Source organism: Engraulis encrasicolus, chromosome 7 (assembly GCF_034702125.1).
Source record: "Engraulis encrasicolus isolate BLACKSEA-1 chromosome 7, IST_EnEncr_1.0, whole genome shotgun sequence".
Classification (NCBI taxonomy): Eukaryota; Metazoa; Chordata; class Actinopteri; order Clupeiformes; family Engraulidae; genus Engraulis; species Engraulis encrasicolus.
Window position 1 is genome coordinate 28,806,524 of NC_085863.1, and position 22,960 is coordinate 28,829,483.

Genomic DNA, 22,960 nt, shown 5'->3' on the forward strand with positions numbered 1-22,960 from the left:
CGATTGTCCTGTGTTGTGCCTATTTGAAAAGCAAAAAGTGGCGGCCGAGTCGCGCTTTGTCAAGCTGTAAGCCTACCAGAAAACCAGCAGTGGAAAAGAGGCATGTGTATTTCCTATGTTTGCTCGACATGTTGATGCCAGGCGCTTGTGACCTAAGCCTTGTTATTTATACTATACACTCACCGGCCACTTCATTAGGAACACCTCTCTAGTGCTGGGTTGGACCCCCTTTTACCTTCAGAACTACCTGCAACAGTACACCGGTAGGCTGTGGCATTCCAACAAAGATAAATTGGTACCAACAAAAAAGGGGTTCCATGCGCTTCTGTTTTTACATCTGATGCATTAACGGGAGGGAGGCAGGTAATCTTGAACGGCTTGCCATCGAAACATTAGTCCCTAACATGTTGTGCACTTGAATTAAAAAGAAAAAGAATCCCATCTGAGCTGCTCCGGTGTCTTCTCTTCGTTCATAAATTGGTACCAATTGGGCCAAATTGTGCAAAGAAAATATCCTAATGCTATTATATCCCCATGTTGACCCATGTTTTCATGTTGTTGACGCCAAATTCTGACCATTCCACCTGAGTGTTGCAGTAGATATCAAGACCCATCAGACCAGGCAACATTTTTCCGATCGTCTCGTGTCGTTTTTGGTGAGCCTGTCCAAATTGTTGCCTCATTTTCCTGTTCTTAGCTGACAGGAGTGGCACCAAATGTGGTTTTCTGCTGCTGTAGCCCATTTGCCTCAAGATTTGATGTGCTGTGTAATCAGGGATTCTCTTATGCATACCTCTGTTGTAATGAGTGGTTATTTGACTTAATGTTGCCTTTGTATCAGCTCAAACCAGTCTAGCCATTCTCCTCTGACCTCTGCCATCAACAAGCCGCTTTTGCCTGCAGAATCGCTGCTCACTGCATTTTTCTTCTTCTTTCCCTTCTTTGCAAACCCTAGAGTTGGTTGTGTGTGAATATCTTTGAAGATCAGTCTTTTCTGAAATACTCAAATCAAGCCCTTCGGCACCAACAACCATGCCATGTTCAAAGTCAATTAAATAACCTTTCTTCTCCATTATGATGTCTACATTCACAAATGCATTGATTTGCCACCATGTGATTGGCTGATCAGAAATTTGACTCAATGAACAGTTGTAACAGGTGTTCCTAATATAGTGGCCGGTGAGTGTACATGTCCAAATAAATGTAAAATTGAATACAGTGCAGTGTGAATAAAAAAAAACATTTATAAATACCACTTTATTATTTAACTCACGCAGGCATGACAAGTCTTTAGTTAGTGTTAAGGGCTGAAACCCCCCATGAGCCAGAGGGACACTGCTGATGTTGAATACCCGTGAATTCAAGTCCATCATCCACCATTCACCTACAATTCCACTAGGCACGCACAAGCACTCGCAGACAGACTCATCTGTGTCATACTGATGTACAAAATATTCACAATAAAACATTGCAACAAACCTTGTTTCACTACACCAATATATGTTTGGGTTGTCATATTGTGACCAAGGGAGGGCACTCAAGGCACACCACACACCACGCCGGGACAAGAGATAAAGTTAACAAGTCCGACAGGCGCACAACAGATGCGTCCGTCTATGCCAGTGGTTCTCTTTTATTTTATTTATCTTTTTATTTTTTTAAAGCTCGGTGGCTATTTAGCCAAAAGATGTTCATGTTACAAAGACATTTTTTGTTCTGTTTGTTATTTTAAGGAAGAGAATATTTACAAAAATAAATCTTTAAAGATATATAACAAAGCATCAAAATGCTTAAACCATGTGAGATCAAAGGCTAGACTAGACTCTGACAAACAGGACTACACAGGCCAGAAGGTGGTCAGCACCATTCTTACATTCAAACATGGAGGCTAACATAGCCTACACAAGACAAAATAAACACAACACAGACTGTCTGTGTCACATCAGTGAGAAATCTCACATTTAGTGAGATTTAAAACGAAACATTGCAGAACATCATAGTAAATATTAAACAGACAACCGTTTGTCCACAAATGTCTCCGCCGACCCCTTGATGTTTTGGCCCGTTGCTCTGGACCGCTTCCAGGCGGAACCAAAATAAACCAGTCTTTGTTCCTAGACGGCCCTATTTGTGAAGCGAGGGGTCCATCGTCAGTATGCAGTGGTGATAAATGCAAAACGGCAGTAATAAATGGTTATTAGTGTCACTGTATGCACTTATAAAAACAGTGGTAACTTCGTAAACACACTAAAATCATATTTCAGTTGTTTATTATCCTTTCGAAGCGGTTTCCAATGATTGGGAAACGTGTCACGGCTGTATTAGCACAGCCGGTTTACCCTCTCTGCTATTAGTTCAGTGGGACAAAGATGGCTGACAAAACGCATCACGGGCCGACGGACAGACAAAGCCTCTTATAGAGATGCGTGGGACGCATCTAAAAAACAAGAATTTTATTGGGGGATAAAATGTACAATAAAGGGAAATGGGGGGAGGTTTCGTCGTCGTGGCCCAAGCAAAGGGAGTGACCGGGGGGATAGAGGCTGGAAGGCACTGGGGCAGCAGTTTGCCGGATAGGGGCCTTGTCAGTGGCCGGACAACGTTGGGGTAGTGGCGGGCACGGCTCGTCCAGCGGGGGCCTCGTCAGTGGCAGGACAGCGTTGGTGCACCGAAAGCACCGAAGATACACTAGTCACACAGCCCCAGGGGTTCGCCCGATAGGCGATAGGGGCCTTGTCAGTGGCCAGACAACGTTGGGGTAGTGGCGGGCACGGCTCGTCCAACGGGGGCCTCATCAGTGGCAGGACAGTGTTGACGCAGTAGCGGGCACGGGTCGTCCAGAGGGGGCCTCGCCAGTGGTTGGACAGCGTTGGTGCACCGAAAGCTTCGAAGATACACTAGTCACACAGCCCCAGGGGCACTTAACTGTCGTTGTTCTCTTGTTCTTTCTTCGTAAGGTCTCTGGTTTCCTTCACTGCCCGTCTCTGCATTCGTCTTCCCTCTGGTCACTCGTCTTTTATGGAAGCCCAGCCCGTGTCGTCTCGGTTCCCCAGTCGTCTCTCTTGATGATTGGGTACCTGCAGCATATATAGTGCTCCCCCTCTAAAACACACCAATCCCGCCATCCAGCTGAGCTGCATTGAAAACAATGATTACATTGACCGCTTCTCCAAACAAAGCTCGGGCAAGTCCACCAGAACAGCTGATATGCCGGGACCATCTGGACTTATGTTGGATGTTTGGGTTGACAAGACATAAGAAGATATTCTTTCTACAAGATCACAAGAATAATATGCTTTACCATTGCCCATTTCCATAGAGACATGCAAAGAAGCCAGGGGAACATTCTGCCTTTGGATATCATTACACTCGTTTCCTGACATGATAGCTGGCTGTCAGTGTTTAAAAAGGTTTTCGAACATATAGTATCAGATATGATCATTATCAGATATTTATTGCATTTGAATTGCAATTAACACATTGAATACTGGCGGTGCTCACAGAATTATGTCGTAGAATACCAGCGTTCTAAGCCCTTTTTTGACGTTTTTTGTAGACTCACAGCGTATTATGTGACTGAAAAATGTTATGGCTCGTTTGAAAGTAGAAACTCTGCCTTCTTAGTAGGTGAAAAACGTGAGTCTCTACGAGTTTTTATTGCCGAGCAAACCCAAGCTAAACCGAAGTGGGTGTCCATGGAATTCAGCTACAATCGGAGATATTGAGGTTTTTGTGAAGTGTGCACTGCTTCAGAATGTCACGAATTTGAAAGGGGACGAGTTGGTTTTAATTACAATTTGGTGCAAGGTTAGCTCTGACATGCATCTTGCTGCTCGTCAAGACACACCTCCTGCTCTGTCCCACTACGACATCGGCAATCAATGCCCTTCGAAATCCAAGTTTTTCACGCGGACTGAACACAAACTCTTTGCACACACGCAGAAGGTGAGACATTTGCTAAAATGGCTCCCGATAACTCTCGAAATAATAGCCCAACATTAACAACAAATCCCAATGATATGATGCTTAGATGTAGCCCATCCGATCCATATGATATGTAGCCATCTATGCTAGCTTCTGGCTTTTCACATACAGGAAAACACAGAAATTTCAACATGGGGGCGAATAATCAAATAAACAATTCTTCTCTGGTTGGCGATCAAACTTCCAAATCGGAGCACATTACTCCAATCACAGTTCGGGTGTCATTTGGATCCAAGGATCTGGTAAAGGTCTAGGTAGCAAGTCCAGAAAGTTCAAGATACTCCAGGCACGATATACAATGGTCTCTGTGTTTACCTATTGTGTGAGAAGTCAGATACTACACGCGCTACAGCGTGGGCACCGACCGTACTAGGGAAACAACAACATATAGGCCGGGAGCCAGCTACATCCCTCAGGATGTTTTTTGCTATGTTTTTTTCATTATGATTTCCTGTTAGCCTATACCCTGGGCCATAACAAGTTGATAGGGACAACTCCCAACTCGGCCCCGTTTGGTGTCAGGCCCCAAAAAAAACAACTTTTAAGGAAAATCTGCAGGCGAAATGAAGTAGCTGTAAATATTAAGGTACTGCAACTGCAAAAATGGTCTTAGAACCCTGTACATTTACATGGGCCATCCTGTCACATAGGGGAACCAACCTGAAAAATGTTTCAGGGCTTGGGGCTTTTCCTCTGTCAAATATCATCTTCAACATATCCAAAAAGCTCAAAAAATGCTTGTCCGCCTGACAAATTGTCCTCATATTTGATCATTTTCAACTCTGTTATGATATGCATTGGTCCCTCAAATGTAAATAAAAAACTGCCTAACTTCCTGAGCTTCAATTTAAGTCCAAGAGGACCTTTCTACTGACAATAGTCTGCTGTCATTCAGACACTTTCAGGCACCTAAGTCACGCCCTCTACTTCCTGGTTCATGGGGCCGGGGGAGTCAAAAAATAATTACCGGGCTTGAAAATTAGTGTTTTTTTGACACCAATCCAAACCTTTGACCTCCACCTATGCACCACAAATCCAAAAATCACTCATTTTCAAGCCCAGTAATCATTTTTTTGACACCCTCTGCCCCATGAACCAGGAAGTAGATGGTGTGACTTAGGTGCCCCATATACGACCTTGCTTCCTCCACTTGTGCTTGTGGCCTCGCCCCGCCTCCTGGCCCCTCCTCCGTGGAGAAAACGATAAAGTTTCCCAGCTGTCAGCCTAGCCACAACAACTTTTTGGGGACTGTTTTTCATTCACCATCCCAATTGCAAATGGGCTAAAGACTTTACAATTGAGCTTTTACAAGATATTGAAATGTAATGCTGTTGTCAGTGATGTCATCATGACATATTACTTCCTGGTACGAGTCCACAAGCACAAGTGGAGGAAGCAAGGACACATATTGGAACGCACACAATGAGAGTTTTTGGAATTACATCACCCTCAAAACATAGTGGTTCAAGCTTCCCAGCATCTGTGTTTATGTGAAACCCATGGTCAAGTGGACTTGGGATCTCTGGGTAATGCTCATGGGCTCTCTTCCAAATATGCACACACACACATTCTTGCATTTTCTACATTGTAAGGACTTCAGGCGGGGACATCCAATTTGACGACCATGCTTTCCAGTCAACATAGAGGGTTAAGAGTGACATGAATAGGCTCAGAAAAAAATCAGTTTCAACATTTTCACTTGAAACTGAGGATACACTCAAGGAAAAATTCACCAGTTTTTTTTACCAGCTTGTTAGGACATCTTATCACCGCCCCTTAGGGCGGGGCCAAGGTCCTAACTAGTTCGCACGAGACCAAGTGTGTGTGTGTGTATGAGAGGTTGGTTGGACCTTTTGTCCCTGCCCCTCAAGGCGGGGCTAAAGGTCCTAACTTGTGTGTACAGGACCGTGTGTGTGTGTGTGTGTGTGAGACCAAGTGAAGACCAAAGTGTGGATTCTAAGATTATACATCCTTCTCTAGAGTGGAAATTTTATATACAATGTCACATCCAACTGAAATTTCTGTATCACCAATAAATATATTAACTTGTTATGCTTACTGGTATTCTACTAGACCCCAAGCAGAACTTATATAGAATAGGACAAATCAATATCGTCTGGAAATGTTAAAAGGAAACATTTATCATATGGAATTTTGGTAAGGTCAAGCCATTCTGATGTTAAAAAAAATTCTTCAGGAGACCAGAGAAACTTACCACAGCACCACCACAGCTTAGAGAAGAGGTTCACTCCGTTTTGATGTTTGGGCTAGCTTCAGCTGTGAATTATACTGAGACATTGAAAGGAATCCAGCTCTAATCTTATTATTCACTTGTCAACTCAAAGAATGTTGGTATGTGTAGCAGGCCTACTTTGACAATTTGGGCTGAAGCCCACACCCGACTACGCCAGCCCTGAGGGCTATTTCCCCCAGAGCAAAAGTTAAATTAACTAAGATAATAGTGAAGATAGACTTCAAGTAAGGCACACTGGTTCACAGATACTCAGAGGCAAGAGAAGTATGCTTCCCCAACAAAATGAATATTTATTTCACAGAGGTCCACAGTACATCACAATAATATCCCCACAACACAGATGACCCCTTTCCCCCACTCACACACACACATACACACCCACACACGTACACACTCCCAATACACGGGCAGCACTGCCCTAATGCCCACGGGCCCTAGGGCCTGCTCCACGACTGTGGAGTAATAAAGAGAGCTAAGCAGTAAGGGGGAGTAGCGGAGCGGGCCCCGCCCAAACGGTACACGTTGGCAAAAGAAATAGAAAGAAACCCAAAATACACACAATAAAAAGAAAGTAAATCACACCAAAGAAATAAATCAAACGAATTTAAATAAATGGAATCACACAATTACTACACTAATATAGATAATCAAACTCAAATCACCCATGTGCTCACAGCAAAGGAAAAGTGCAGAATTCCACCACCTGGGACGCCAACAGCACACGCTGGGATGAGGGGTCGGTCTCCTGTCCCAAAAGAGAGAGAAAGAGGAGCGAGAGAGAAGAGGAGAGAGAATGAGAGGACAATGGTACAATTATTCACAGGGAGTAATGCACACAAACTCCTGCCACTAGTATTGTGGCAATGCTTAAATGTTAATACTGTCCGATAGAGAAAAGGAGAGAGAGGTGAGAGAGAGAAAGGACAGTGATACACTTATTCACTGTCAGTAATGCACACAAACTCCTGCCACTAGTATTGTGGCAAGGCTTAACTATTAATACTGTCCGATAGAAAAAGAGAGAGAGGAGAGAGGTGAGAGAGAGGAGAAGAGACAGTGATACAATTATTCACAGTAAGTAAGGCGCACAAACTCCTGCCACTAGTATTGTGGCAATGCTTAAATGTAAATACTAAATGTGGGGGGCCAATGCAGACTGGACCCCACCAAGTACCATATGATAGGCCAACCCACAAAGGGGGACAAATAGTACACTCCAAATCACGCTCCCGTATGTTACAATAAGATTGGCAGAAGGCACGTCCTGGGAGACGGACTAATCAGTGTTTTTAAGTACTTGATAAACACAGGGACCACAGAAATAAACATGGACAAGAGGCACTCAGACACGCAGCCACAGGTGTGCGTTCCCTCGTCAAAGGTAGCGAGAGCCCGCCGGGTCGACGAATCCCGAGCGTGAGCCGGGTCTAACAAAACAGCAGCCACCGAAGCCGTGGGAGGTCGAGGGACTGAATCTCCAAGTAGCCGCAGATCTGTTAAGTTAATAACAAAATCACACTAAGTTATCCGGTTCACTAATGCCCCATGATAGCAGCAAGGCGAGGAAGGGATACATACCGTTAGGCTGGAGATGGTTCTACAAGGCCACTATCCATTGTGAGCTCCGAACACAAACGCGCCACATTTCGCTGCTGTTCCAAAACCAGAGGAGAGGGATTAGACAAGGGCTACACCATGCAATCTAAGCAACCCACCGAGTCCTACGGTAACTTACCTAGCATCAAACGACACTGCGACAAAGCTAGCCACCCCACGAGTCAGCTGGCAGCTTCCCACAGGGCAACGCAACCCCTCTGGCAACCGAGGCACCAACGCACCGTTTGGATACACTGCAGAGCAAGCGAATTACGCAGTCAGAAAAAGGTCATCAAAGCAGCCAAAACTACCAGATCGGCACAACCGCACTCACCACGCGATAGCCTTCGGCCTTCCACGCCAAATCCCACGACGGAACAAGGACTGTTCTCCCCAAATGAAACCAGGCATGTGCCAACCTCCAGGCCAAGCCCCTTAAATACCGCCCATAATAATCAGTGCGCACCTATTCCCCAGCTCCGGTATCCATGCGATTGCGCATCCCATCACATATGCAAAGGACAAAAATACATGACCGTCTTTTCCCCCACATGACCCTCCCTTTTGTTGAGGAGGAAAATGCATGACCCGCATAATTCAGACTAAATACATTTTGACTGACCCTCCCTTGCACAAAGAAGAAAGTTGCATGACCCTCCGCTATTTTCCTCCAGTGGGCCTGTACATAAATAAACAGTCCCTAATGACTGAAACTGTACAATACAAGGTTGTGCTAGAATAAGAGGGAAATATTAGTTGCTTTATCCTGTGAACATTCAACCTTTTCCACCTTGGTTCTAGTATCTGCCATTTCTAGCCGGTGTCAAAGTATATGGACTTCATTAAACCTTTAACTAGCTCTCTTTAAGCATACCTTCAGGACACCATTGATGTGTAACAGGGTGGTGTTACAGAAATTAGTTTTACGACTACGCCAGTCTCTGTTGAGGGTGAGACAGCCCTTTCAGTATACATTTCAACCAAGTTCCCCACTCAGGATCAGTTAAGAACAGACAGAGAAAAAGGAGTCCCATGTGCTTTGTATTTATTTTCAGTATTCTCCTTTTAAATGCATCTCATGTTCATTCTTAGATGGCAAATGATTGACATGAGTTAGCAACCATGCAATGATCTGTGCAAATAGCAATAATTTCAAATGTACAAATATACAGGGCCTCAAAGAGGGCAAGCAAGAGTAATACACAGCAAGCGATCACAAAAGAAATGAATACAACCACATGCAACACACAGAAGTAGTAATTGAAATTAACAAAAAAAACAAAGTAAACAAAGTTGCTGTTCCTCTGAAGCTGTTTGGCTACTATTACAGCATCTTCTTGCACTGCACACACACACACTGGAAGGATTGGTTCCCCTCAAAGATAGCCTATGTACTATTGGACCAAATATTGTACAGCGGAACTGTGAAATAATCCACCTGTAATACAATAACCCATTACTAATTGGCATTGGGAAATCATTGAGATGGAGGATGGAAACTCATACTTACTGCAACTGTAGGATGATAATGAGTAGCGAGCTCACTGCTCAACAAGGCCAACTCAAACTGCCCACTAAAAAGAGTGAAGGCAATGTCAGTCACTAATGCAAAAATGGTAATTTATGCAAGAGCACCAATGAAACAGCCTACCTTCAGCTGAAGTCAGTAACATTCCAGCCAGTTTTCACCAAAGAACCACACAATGGGAGAGATCAGCCATGGAGCGAGCTACCCAGAACATGGCCACAATCAGTCATCAAGTACAGACTAGACAACCAGAAGACCAGTACACCAATGCATTACTATTAGTACTCGGTGCTTACCTTAAGATGCAGGGCCCTCTACAACTTGGCTCCCAGCTACCTGGAGCCCTGATGCCAGCCACCACCAGGTGCTTGGCTACAACACAACAACAGGAAGGAAGACGGGGCCCTGTCACACACCATGGGTCTTTATACCAAAATAAAAGTCCTGCCAGTAATGGGCCAGCCAATCACAGACAAAGGACCAAAATCAGTCAGATTGAGGGGTGGAGCCCAATCTGTCACATTTACCCCCACCTTTTGAGTCGGCGTCTCGACGACAAACCGATTCAAATCATGGGCTCCCCCACTGCAAGGAATCTCAGGGAACTAACCAACCTATACAGGCATTAGTGTGGCTAAAAGAGAGGGAAAACGCCAGTGGGCCCAACCTCTGGTACAGAGGGGACCCAGTGACCGTAAAACAAGGAGACGTGCCAGTCCAACTGCCGCCATCTGAACATGCATACTCAGTGGACCCAACCTCTGGTACAGAGGGAACCCAGAGAGACAGTAAAACAAGGAGACCCGGCAGTCCAACTGCCGCTATCCAAGAATGCACAATCAGTGGACCCAGCCTCTGGTACAGAGGGGACCCAGAGACAAAGTAAAACAAGGAGACCCGGCAGTCTAACTGCCGCTACCCAAACCATGCAGTCAGTTGACCCAACCTCTGGTACAGAGGGGACACAGTGACGGTAAAACAAGGAGACCCGGCAGTCTAACTGCCGCTATCCAGTAACACACAGTGGACCCAACCTCTGGTACAGAGGGGACCCAGAGACAAAGTAAAACAAGGAGACCCGACAGTCCAACTGCCGCTATCCAGTACCACACAGTGGACCCAACCTCTGGTACAGAGGGGACCCAGAGACGAAGTAAAACGGTAAAACAAGGAGACCCGGCAGTCTAACTGCCGCTATCCAGTACCACACAGTGGACCCAACCTCTGGTACAGAGGGGACCCAGAGACGAAGTAAAACAAGGAGACCCGACAGTCCAACTGCCGCTATCCAAAAATGCGCAGTCAGTGGACCCAACCTCTGGTACAGAGGGGACCCAGTGAAAGTAAAACAAGGAGACCCGGCAGTCTAACTGCCGCTTTCCAATAATGCACAATAACCCCCAACCCTGCTGTGCTAGCCTGCCAAAGGTGCTCACTGCTATCCCATAACCAGGCAATCAGGTCTCACAGTTGCTGCATTTCCTCCTCCGTCTCAACGATGCCACCAATACCAACCTATCAATACCGCGACCTTGGGGTGGTCTCGCCAAGCTGATGGAGGATCGCTGTTCTGCTGCCCAAGAGTCCAAGCCACGCCAATCCCGAATAACAGCTCCTAACAAAGAAAACAAACAAGTTATAACACCAGCAAACACGATGGAACCCTTTATCTCTGCTTTAAAGACTGTTCTCCTGCAGACTACGCTAGAATGTAACAGGGTGGTGTTACAGAAATTAGTTTCACGACTACGCCAGTCTCTGTTGAGGGTGAGACAGCCCTTTCAGTATACATTTCAACCAAGTTCCCCACTCAGGATCAGTTAAGAACAGACAGAGAAAAAGGAGTCCCATGTGCTTTGTATTTATTTTCAGTATTCTCCTTTTAAATGCATCTCATGTTCATTCTTAGATGGCAAATGCTTGACATGAGTTAGCAACCATGCAATGATCTGTGCAAATAGCAATAATTTCAAATGTACAAATATACAGGGCCTCAAAGAGGGCAAGCAAGAGTAATACACAGCAAGCGATCACAAAAGAAATGAATACAACCACATGCAACACACAGAAGTAGTAATTGAAATTAACAAAAAAAACAAAGTAAACAAAGTTGCTGTTCCTCTGAAGCTGTTTGGCTACTATTACAGCATCTTCTTGCACTGCACACACACACACTGGAAGGATTGGTTCCCCTCAAAGATAGCCTATGTACTATTGGACCAAATATTGTACAGCACAGATAAAAACTACTAGTTGTCACATCTACTCATCATTTAGCACATCTTGTTACTATCTAAATCACAAACACCTAGCACATAGAGCAAAGAGCATATGGAGCATGGACGGGCGCTAACCCAGTTGCAGCAGAACAGCGACTCTCCCTTGACCAGTGGAACTGTGAAATAATCCACCTGTAATACAATAACCCATTACTAATTGGCATTGGGAAATCATTGAGATGGAGGATGGAAACTCATACTTACTGCAACTGTAGGATGATAATGAGTAGCGAGCTCACTGCTCAACAAGGCCAACTCAAACTGCCCACTAAAAAGAGTGAAGGCAATGTCAGTCACTAATGCAAAAATGGTAATTTATGCAAGAGCACCAATGAAACAGCCTACCTTCAGCAGAAGTCAGTAACATTCCAGCCAGTTTTCACCAAAGAACCACACAATGGGAGAGATCAGCCATGGAGCGAGCTACCCAGACTTACTTACTTAGGCCCATCACTCCCAATGGAGCATAGGCCATCCACAACTTTTCTCCAGCCAACACGGTTTTGGGCTGTCCTTTCTGGCTCTGCCCAGCTGGTTCCCAACCTCTTCAGTTCTGCCTCAGAGTCCCGCCTCCAGGTGTTTTTAGGTCTCCCTCTCTTCCGCTTCCCCTGCGGGTTCCAGGTCAAGGCTTGGAGCTACCCAGAACATGGCCACAATCAGTCATCAAGTACAGACTAGACAACCAGAAGACCAGTACACCAATGCATTACTATTAGTACTCGGTGCTTACCTTAAGATGCAGGGCCCTCTACAACTTGGCTCCCAGCTACCTGGAGCCCTGATGCCAGCCACCACCAGGTGCTTGGCTACAACACAACAACAGGAAGGAAGACGGGGCCCTGTCACACACCATGGGTCTTTATACCAAAATAAAAGTCCTGCCAGTAATGGGCCAGCCAATCACAGACAAAGGACCAAAATCAGTCAGATTGTGGGGTGGAGCCCAATCTGTCACAGATGTATTAAAGAAAATGGAAGAAATTAGATACGTGGACAATGCTTTTTGGCAACTACAGATGCTGAGGCCCTGTATACAAACATTGCACATGAAGGCGGCTTAGAAGCCCTACGACACTTTCTTAAACAAAGACCTAATGCTAACTCACCACCCCCCTTACAGATTTCTTAGTGGACCCAACAAGCTGAACTTGAAATAACATCTTTCCGTTCCAGGACAAGCTCTATGGGCAAATCAAAGGCAAGGCGCTGCAATGGGCACGGCCTATGCACCGAATTATGCTGGACTGTATTTGGGTCTGTGGGAAGAGCGGTATATAAACAGCCACACCAATCCCTTCAAACATTTAATAAAAGTGTATGGGAGAAATTGACTACCTCTGATTTTTCTTTTCTGAGTGTAATGGAGCGCTGCTCCTTTAAGGGAGGTCTGACGCTGCGGCACACGTCACCACGCCGCTCGTAGAGGCTTATGGGAAGTCTCTTCATAAACACTGCCAGTGGCTAGTATTCGGTAAGCCTGCAAAGTTCTCCTTTGCGCGTTTCATCGCCACCGGCGAATGCTGTGGTTGCTTCTCCCCTCGCCGTCGAGAGGAGTGCGGTGTCCAGTTCAGATCTAGGAGATGTGGACCATTTCTTGTCCTCGTGAGTATGTGGACCATTTCTTGTCGCTGTTTATGTGCTAGCCAGCAGCTAGTGGCTAACTTCGCGTCTGCTGTTCTATAGGTTGTGATTCCAACTTGGCGTCTCTTACTTGGCTAGAGTGATCTCTTGCTTCTCCACTGGCAAGGACTTCGGTGGACAATACCAACGGTTACCTTGCGCCTTTCCCGTCTCCTGCACGCCGGTATGTATTATAGTGGGTTAGCTTGTGCCTTTACCCAGCTCTGACTGTTTGTTTTCTTACCATGGTTGCTAACGACGGCCATTATTATGGTTTCAGCGTGTGGTCGCTACCGGCGCCTCGGCCGTGTACCCCTGTATTGGCACTCCGACTGTGAGAATTGCGCTGCGCATCGGTGCACCCTCATCTCCGGGTAAGGTAACCTCTCGGCAGCAGAATCGTATGATAGTGGGTGTCCTGCTAGCTTGGCTAACGCTCTCCTCCTCCCTCGCAGGTTGTATCTGTGTGGCCGTGGTCAGACACACCACGCGTTTAGGTGCACGAGCGGCGACTTTTAGCCCCGGTTGGGTGGTGCCTCTGGAAGCCGGGAACCCGTATTTCGGCTGCTGCTCCGGCCTCGGAAATTGGACATTCGTGTGTGTGTGTGTGCGTGGGCGCGCTTTGGTTCAGTGTGTGTGTGTGTGTGTGTGTGTGTATGTGTGTGTGTGGGCGCTCGGCTCGGTGTGAGTTTGTGTGTGTAGGTAGTGTGGGGATACCTAGGGGACTGCACTGAGCTGAGCCTCTGGCATTGGTTTACCTCATGTTTTGATTTCGTTTTCTTTCGTTTGCTGTGCCTAATTTCCTTTTTTCATTATTTCATCCAATTATCTAATTTCTTATTTAACTGCATGTATTTACTGGATTTTGATTTATTTTGCATGGTTTGCTGATTTCTTGTTGTTTCTGTTTGCCGTGAATGATTTCTGTTTGTTGTGAACTATTTCTTTACTTTTTCTTTTGTTAATCCTGAGGTGTGCCATTCGCCCTATTGTGTTAGCCGTGCCAGCCCCTAGTGGCAAAGCCTGACAACCTGAGTGTAAGTTCTAAGGCCTTGGGCCTACCAGGTGTGTTGTTTATTGTGAATTAAGGAACATACTTTGGGGCAGGTGTTTACAGATCCGCGGGTGTGGTGGCAGCACACCCACCCCTGCACTTTACTGTTAACGTGAACATACTTTGGGGCAAGTGTTTATCTATCTGCGGGTGATTGCGACAGCACACCCACCCCACTGCACTTTGTGAATTGTGAGTACCTTTTTATATTTTATTACAAAGAGTGAAAATATATTTTTATAACGCAAAGAATAATAAAGATTTGAATTATTAATTGTCACCACTGTCTCTGCCTCCATTGTGCACGAACCTGTGTTTGCCTGGTAATCTATTGTGCGGGTACATTGTGTGTTGGTCCGGGGTATCTGTAACTACCCCTAATTCATTTCCTCCGGGGGCTCCACCCCCGGGGGTGGCGTAGTCGAACTACTTCCTGTAACGGTCTCGCCCACTACATGGGCCTGAATATTAATTTGGTGAAATGCAGTTACTGGTGGAATGCACCAACTCCATCATCAGACTTTGTTCTTGATTTGACAATCAGCACTGACACTGAGGACATACTACACGCTCATTCTACAGAAAAAGCACAGACAGGAACACCATTTTGAGGGCTGACAGCTAATATCCCATACGCGCAGTTTCAAAGACCGAGAAGGATCTGTGATGGGGACTCTGAATACCAGGCTGATTATATGTTTCACAGATTTAAAACAAAGGGGCAACACAAGACTGGGACATATTGAGTGATGACACCCTTTGTTTGCAGAACCTCCAACTGTCTCCTTTCGAAGGGCAACAACACTCAGACATTTTGGTCTAAAGACACTCACCAGCTGACAAACCCAAGCTGCACTTTCCCAAGCCAAAAGGCACCTACAGGTGTGGTGCCTGGTAACCACTGTGGAAATATTGAGAGGACAAGTTTACGGATGTTTACAGAAAAGCTTTTATTGTCGTGAAACAAAAACAAAAGACAGGGCCAGATTAAAATGGCTATAGGCTACAGGTTGTGATAGGCCAGAGCAATAACCTACAGGCTACAGGTTGCCAGCAGAATGAAAACATTAAGTGCTTCTGATATAAGGCACCCAGCTGAATGAAAACAAAGTGCTTCTGATATAAGGCACCCAGTAGAATGAAAACATTAAGTGCCTCTGATATAAGGCGCCCAGCAGAATGAAAACGTTAACTGCTTCTGATATAAGGTACCCAGCAGAATGAAAACGTTAACTGCTTCTGATATAAGGCACCCAGCAGAATGAAAACGTTAACTGCTTCTGATATAAGGCACCCAGCAGAAAAAAAACAAAGTGCTTCTGATATAAGGCACCCAGCAAGCAGAATAAAAACGTTAACTGCTTCTGATATAAGGCACCCAGCAGAATGAAAACGTTAACTGCTTCTGATATAAGGCACCCAGCGGAATAAAAACGTTAACTGCTTCTGTTAACCTAATGTTTTTTCTGCTGGGGGCTTATTGCAACCTGTAGCCTTAAGTGCTTCTGAGCTATAACCTACAGGCTACAGGTTGCAATAGGCCCCCAGCAGGAAAAAAAAAACATTAGGTGCTTCCGAGCTGAATCTGCAATTCAGCAAAATTGTTTTACCCGCTTTGACCTATGAGGGGCCCCCTGACTGGTGAGGGCCCCTAGGCTGCAGCCATATGTAGCCTGCGTGTTATTCTGGCCCTAAAAACTGTCTGAACATATCAAAACACAGAACCTGAGCTATTATAACTACACAACTCAAGCTAAACAATGCAACAAGAAAAGTGCATTCTAAAACTTCTCACGTCTCATTTCTGACACAATCCTGTTTCTGACATAATACTTCACAGCCCTCCAATCTCTCTTGTTCAATGCTGGACAGCTTGTAATGCAGGCTTCGCACTCTTCTTTCCCAGGTGTTGTGCCCCGCTTGATGTACCTTAAGACAGGACGAGATGGCATCAATAGCTGTAGCATCTGTAGACTACTCTATTAATAGTACAATTACCACAATGCCCTGCTGGTGATTAAAAAAGAGACCCGGTCTGTGACACCACCTGGAGAACTATTACTACTTTGTACCACTTTGGGGGCATATTTAATGTATTGCCTCTAATTTCTACCCATTGCTTGTTAAATATGCACAATAGTAGGCAAAATAGATTCAATGTGGCTATTGCTTGCATTTGTTGCTTGCCCCGAGTCTGCATGTCAGCATGCAAGTGGTCAATAAATACATCAAGAAAAAGCCAAAGATACCTTCCCAACTTGGCCTCCACAGCAGCAATTTCCTGGTCACTCCATTTTCGTTTGGAACCAAGTGCCTGGGCTGAAAGACAACATTCAGACAACACTTAATTCTTGATCAAACATTCCTCTCCTTATTAACATTTCTCACAAAGCAGAGCTAAAAATAACAAAAGAAAGGACCTGTGTCAGATGTCACTGTCTGAAACATACTGCTTTCTACTGCATTAGTTCAGTATATTGCATTATAATGCCAGGCGAGCAGTATTCTGCCCCTTTGCGCATTAGTGAGAGATAGTAGATAGATTATAGATTGTTTGATGGGACAGGATTAGTGGGTGGTGCCCTGGCGATCTTGGAGAAACATGGAGATTTCAGAGTGAGCCACTGAGTTGCACTTAAAACATTGCTAAACTCCCAAGTCTCCAAAAATGTTTAACAAATCCCAATCTAAGACCAGTCCTTTTCCAGTGTAGTCTCTGTGCTGGTGCGTGGAGACTTGTGTGTTTGAAACTGCACCTTTACCGTCCCTGCATTTCCGACAAATTCTGAACAAAAGCTTGCAGTGTTCAAAGCATTGCAAAGAAGGAAGATAATCACTTTTTATAATTCAAAAGGCTATAAATAATCTACATTCTTCACACGTTCAATCTCACCATTCTCTCGCTCAACATACAGTATATCACAAAAGTGAATACACCCTTTACAGTTTATGCAGATTTTTGAGTACATCTTTTCATAGGAAAGCATTACAGAAATTTCACTTTGACACAATGATTAGTGACCTTTTAACAACCTATTTAACCACTTAAATTTCTTGTTCACTCAGAAAAAAACAAAATACAGCCATTAATGTTTGAACACCCCAGATGAAAATCCGGTAGAGAAGGGGCTGTGTTTGCACGAATCGTCTCGAAATGAAACGAAATGAAAAGGGATGAAAAGGGAGGTCATCAGTGTGCGTTTCAACCTTTCTTTGCATTGAACTTTTACATTTTGAGTCTGCATCTGGCTTAAATAGATTAGTGTGAGATTTGAATGCAATCATGATCTGCTTCAGTAGTCACAGTGCATGTTGACATGCATGTTTCTTTTAGGTGTATTTCAGATTGCCAATGTTGACAGCATTCATGCATCCCCAAACCATGTCAGTCCCACTACCATGCTTGGATATTGAGAGGATACACCTTTTTTGTAAAACTCACTTGTTTACCACCACACATGCTTGACACCATCTAAAGCAAATTTGTTTATCTTGGTCTCAAGAGAGATGACCAGACCAAGGATATGGATCACTGGAACCATGTTGTGTGATCTGAAGAGACCAAGATAAACAAATATACTTTAGATGGTGTCAAACATGTGTGGTGGTAAACAAGTGAGTTTTACCAAAAAAGTGTAAACAAACACCGTGGCCGCCGGTGTATGCAGCAAGTGGCATTTGGACTGGTTTCACTCTCGACGATGTCTCACCTTCTTTTGATCTGCAGCGTGGAGCCGGGTAACGTGACAGACTGCCGGGGTGCCTCAGCTCAATGTGGCGTTTTAAGTTAGACGTGGATGTATTCGACGTACGAACTGTTTTTTTCAATGCTGGTGGACATAATCTGCATTCGAATATGACAACTGTGCCCTCCTCCCCCACCTTTGTGTAAAATATGCGTAATCCTTATCCTTTTTTGAGTCTTTAGCCGAAGCATCCTCGCCCTTCTCTTTCTCCATTTTGTTTCCCGCGGAAGTTATTTGATACTAGGATACGGAAACTGTCAAGTTCAAAGTCGCTGTTCTCCCTACACCTGCCTACACACAGGCAGTACCCTCCCCCCTTCCACACACACACACACACACACACACACTTCCTGTATCTTCTGTAGTCGAACATGTAAACTAGGTCAAAGTAAAAGTCGCTATCTTTAAGCTGTTGTTAGTCAGGGTTTCTGCAGGGATTTAATGAAATCTGGTAACTTGGAATGAACGGAATGATGAACGCAATGAACGTTCACGTTCACGCTCCAGATGAACGCGTTCATAGTTCGTTCATCATCTAGAAAATACTGTCCGTTCAGTTCACGTTCTCTCAAAATATGAACGCGTTCATGAACTTTCGTTCATTGAACACGTTCGGGTACAACACTGCATACCGGTAGCTATATTTACAGACCCATTTATTAGGCCTATTAGTCTATGTCCTGTTACAACTTAATAAGTTGTGTGGCTTCTTTTTTATTTTACTTCAGTGATGGGTATTATTGCACCAGAAAGTCTTGGTCAAGAGACTGCACACATCCCCCTGACCCTGTGAGACTGAGCTCTGGTTGATCCATGGGGATTGAGTAAACCCAGGTTAAGAAGCACTGCCCTTGACTAAGGAAACCACACAACACTGCACACATGGACAAGGACTGCCGTTGTTGGAAGAACAATGGACAGTGTCTTCAAGTGTCTGCTTAATGACATGTAATATAGTTTAGACTTCTTCTGTTCTACACTGTTAAGATGACATGGCAAAAGAGCATCTCAATGTTTGAATGACTTCTGTTTAGTATGCATCGGTTAAGACATGGAAACAGAAAATACCTCAGTTGTGAGAGTAGCTGAATTCATCATAACAGGTTTTGATCATCTCTCACATCAGAAACTGCTTGGGTCTATTATTTTCATTACGTATGTATTGATATGGTTTTTTTGGAGCATTAACATGATTGTAATTATTAGAAACAAAGCATTGCATTCACCAATGTACATATTTATTTTCAACTTGGCGATTGTAGATATATTGTACACCACTAGCTCTAATGTAACCATGATTGTTGTGCTTCTTGGAGAAATGAAAACTATTTCCTTTAATTCATGCATCACTAGTATGTTCACCTATCACCTCAGCGATGGAGTCATGATTCTGACAATCACCCTGATGTCTGCGGATCGCATGCTTGCCATTAGGTTGCCTCTGAGGTACCACAGCATCCTCACAAACACACGGAGCTTTGGGCTTGTCGCTGGTATCTGGATTGTTTACATATTATCACTAAGTCCGGTTATGGAGGCAGCATACAGTGTCCCATACTGTCAGCCCATCATAAGATACGTGTTCTGTGACTATCCTGCGATGATTCGAGCTGCGTGTGTAAACCCTGAACCCTACTTCACCATGCCAATAGTACTAGGTTGGTGGTTGTGGATGCTGTGGGGGCACTTTACCATCATTTTTATGACATATGTTGTGATTGTCTGGACTGTTCTGAGACTTCCAGAAAAGGGAAGTAGGAGGAAAATGTTTACTACTTGTATTTCACACATCATTGTGGTCTCTGCCTTTTACACACCCAAAATAGTATCTGTACTTCTTACTAGAATTGGGTTGAGACTTAATCTGACTGAGAGAAATGCTGTTCTCATTGTGGCTTCAACAGTGCCTCCGTTAATTAACCCCATAACGTACTGTCTGACAACAAAGGACCTGAGAATACGCATGATACACTTAATGAAAAGTTCAGTGGTAACGAAGTGATTGAGTGAAAATATATTGTATTGTTTGTTTTTTTCCGCACATACTTATTTTTATTCATTCAGTTTTTGAATGACTAATGTTAAATTTGTCATCTTAATTTACACTAACACAAAACAAGGAATTTATTGCAGTTTTATTGTTCATGGCCTGCTCATTGCTGTTATTGTTCATGTGCGTATAAGCAAAGAAAGAAACGCTGACCTGCTCATATGTATCACAGATGTATACTCATTACTCTCTAATTCACAATTGAACAATTTAACCGTTCCACTATGAACTAGCTGTTTATTAAAAGCTTTTTAACCCAGAAGAAGAGTGCCTTGGATATTTTTCATTGACTTGGATGGATCCTTAGTAAAGGATAACCAAAGAGCACCTTCGCCAAAACTTGAGTAAACGCCGAAGCCCTCTGACTCTTTTTCTTTGTTCTGGATCACAATTGAACAAGTTAGAATGGTTTGGTTCACAAACCAATATATTTTTAACCTTTTGTAAAATACTGTATCATATCGTACTTTTGAATTAGGAAATGTGGCACATTTCAATGAGACATTTCCTCATATATTTAAGGGTGCCTTTCAGCAGCAAAAAATACTGTACTTTGGTCATACGTGTAAATATAAGATTATGATCTGGTAAATGTTAATGAAAAGACCAAACTTGGCAATAGACAGCACAGTTTCAATAGGGTACAGGTCTTTTCGTCGAATGGATTCTTGAGAGGGGACCATTCGAACAAAACGTTGGACCATTCGTATAAGGCAGGGGATCTTTCGTCGAGGACGTTCCGTCTACCGCAAAAGCCTACGAAACGTTAGACGAATCGTCTCGAATTCTTTCAATATATAGTAGTATATTGACGGGAAAATACTGGACAATATACACGTAGGCCCTACTGAAGCAATAACATGGATGACATGACAGCCTGATCTCACAGAATTCTGTGCAATGAACATGGACCCTTGAGACACGAAAGCTGTTGTCATGGTCTCTCTCCCGACCCCAGTTAACTAGCACTTACTGCTTTCAATTATCCCTCCTGCTCACTCTGCTCTGCTTAATTGTGACACCTGTGCTCACTCTAATCTGCTCATTGCTACACCTGCTCTCACTCTCCCTCCTCATTGGCCAGCCAGCTGCACCACATTCACTCTGCAATTAACCCCTGTATTTAAAGCTCTGGTTTTCAGTTCCTCTCCGTCAGACCGTCTTCGGACACACTTCAGATTCCTGTTCCCTGGCAATTCAACTCTGACTCCTGTTGACGAACCCGGACCCGCTCTGAAACCCTGCCTGATCTCCAGTCCCTGAAAGCCGACCTGCCTTCTGTCCTCGACACCTGCTCCATCCTCTAGCCCGGTAATTCTGACCTGCCTTCTGCCATACGACAACGATCTTGACATTACCCTGAACTGTACTTCTGCCCCTGTTAATTTGCCCTGTTGTGTGTGTGTTCCCCCCACCAGGACTTCCGGACCCTCCACCACCGGCTTCTGCGACGCTTCTCTGCAACTGGGGGGGCACACACACACAGGCTCCTGGACGCCTGGACTCTTCCACTTCCCTTTTCCCCAAAAGTAAAATAAAAACCATCTAACGTGACGCAACTGTGGTCCTCCTCTGTCTGGTCCGTGACAGAACGGTCTGACCAGCATGGACCCAGCGCACGGCCAACCCAACATGGACACCGACGAGCCAGAAACACCTACTGCCATGCAACGCCTGGAAAACACAGAGAGAGAGGTAAACCGCAACACCGGTGACATATCCTCCCTACTTCAAGTCGGCCACCAACAGCACCAGCAATTCCAGCAGCAACAGCAACAGCTTCAGCATCAGCAACAACAACTTGCGATGATCATTCAACTGCTCACCAATCTTTCTCCTCCATCTGCTCCCACCGGCCCAGCCACAGCCAGCCTGCTCTCCGGCCCAACTCCAGCCAGCTTGGTCACCGCCCCAGCTCCAGCCAGCCTGCTCCCCGGCCCAGCCCCAACCAGCCTGCCCGCCGGCCCAGCTCCCGAGTCATCTGCCCAGGCCGCTGCCGCCGCCGCCGCCGGAACCCTAGAGCCCAAGATCGGCAATCCAGAACGGTTCAACGGCGACCCAACCCAGGTACGGGTGTTCCTGACGAGCTGCCCTGTCCAGTTTACCCTGCAACCCAGAACCTTTGCCACTGAAGGGGCGAGGGTCGGTTACGTGATCACCCATCTGACAGGCCGGGCTCGACTCTGGGGAACGGCGGAGTCCGAGCGACAGACCCCAGCCTGTTCAACCTTCAACCAATTTGCAGAGGAGATGCTCAAGGTTTTCGATTTGGAATCCACAACTGCCGAGGCATCCCGGACCCTGATGAGTATTCGCCAAGGCAGAAGGACTGTTGCGGACTACTCCATCGACTTTCGAACTGTGGCAAGTCGGAGCTCCTGGAACATGGAAGCGTTGGTGGATGCCTTCCTCCACAGCCTGGCAGACTACATAAAGGACGAGCTGGTATCCCATGATCAACCCGTCACTCTTGATGAGGCCATTGCTCTGGCTGTCCGCATCGACCGCAGGATCCAGGCCCGCCGTCGTGAAAGGGGGCGCCAGAATCCATCCACCAGCACAAGGAGCGGCCCAACTGCTTTTCTGTCCTCTACTGCCACACCATCTAGCCAGCCAGACCAGTCTGAACCGATGGAGATCGGCCGCGCCTCCCTAACCCCTGCGGAACGCCAGCGGCGCATCACCTCCAACTTGTGCCTGTACTGCGGTGGTGAAAATCATAGTCGCCACCTGTCCAGCAAAAGCCGGAGCTCACTAGATGTAGGAGGAATCCGGATGAGCTCAATGAATATTCCGCCCTCCATCAGCCGTAAACCCCTTATCCAAGTCTGTTTTCACCTGTCTGGTAC

At 45.3% G+C, this 22,960-nt stretch overlaps 1 protein-coding gene and 2 long non-coding RNA genes across 4 annotated transcripts; 2 read left to right on the forward strand and 1 right to left on the reverse strand.

Annotated features, from left to right (window-relative positions):
* Positions 1-11,169: 11,169 nt before the first annotated feature.
* LOC134452088 (uncharacterized) lies at positions 11,170-12,063 on the reverse strand. Its single transcript, XR_010035357.1, has 3 exons — positions 11,987-12,063; positions 11,846-11,909; positions 11,170-11,773 (listed from the first exon to the last, which is right to left on the reverse strand). It is a non-coding gene; the product is annotated as an uncharacterized LOC134452088 (long non-coding RNA).
* Positions 12,064-13,004: 941 nt separating this feature from the next.
* On the forward strand, positions 13,005-14,595 carry LOC134452089 (uncharacterized). Of its 2 annotated transcripts, XR_010035359.1 has the most exons (3): positions 13,005-13,445; positions 13,542-13,635; positions 13,717-14,595. It is a non-coding gene; the product is annotated as an uncharacterized LOC134452089 (long non-coding RNA). The 2 variants fall into 2 exon arrangements; XR_010035358.1 differs by having other exon boundaries at positions 13,542-14,595.
* A 4,517-nt stretch (positions 14,596-19,112) lies between these two features.
* On the forward strand, positions 19,113-20,063 carry LOC134451801 (olfactory receptor 5V1-like). The gene has a single exon (XM_063202199.1). The coding sequence runs from the start codon at positions 19,113-19,115 to the stop codon at positions 20,061-20,063; it is 951 nt and encodes a 316-aa protein (XP_063058269.1).
* The last annotated feature ends 2,897 nt before the right edge of the window (positions 20,064-22,960 follow it).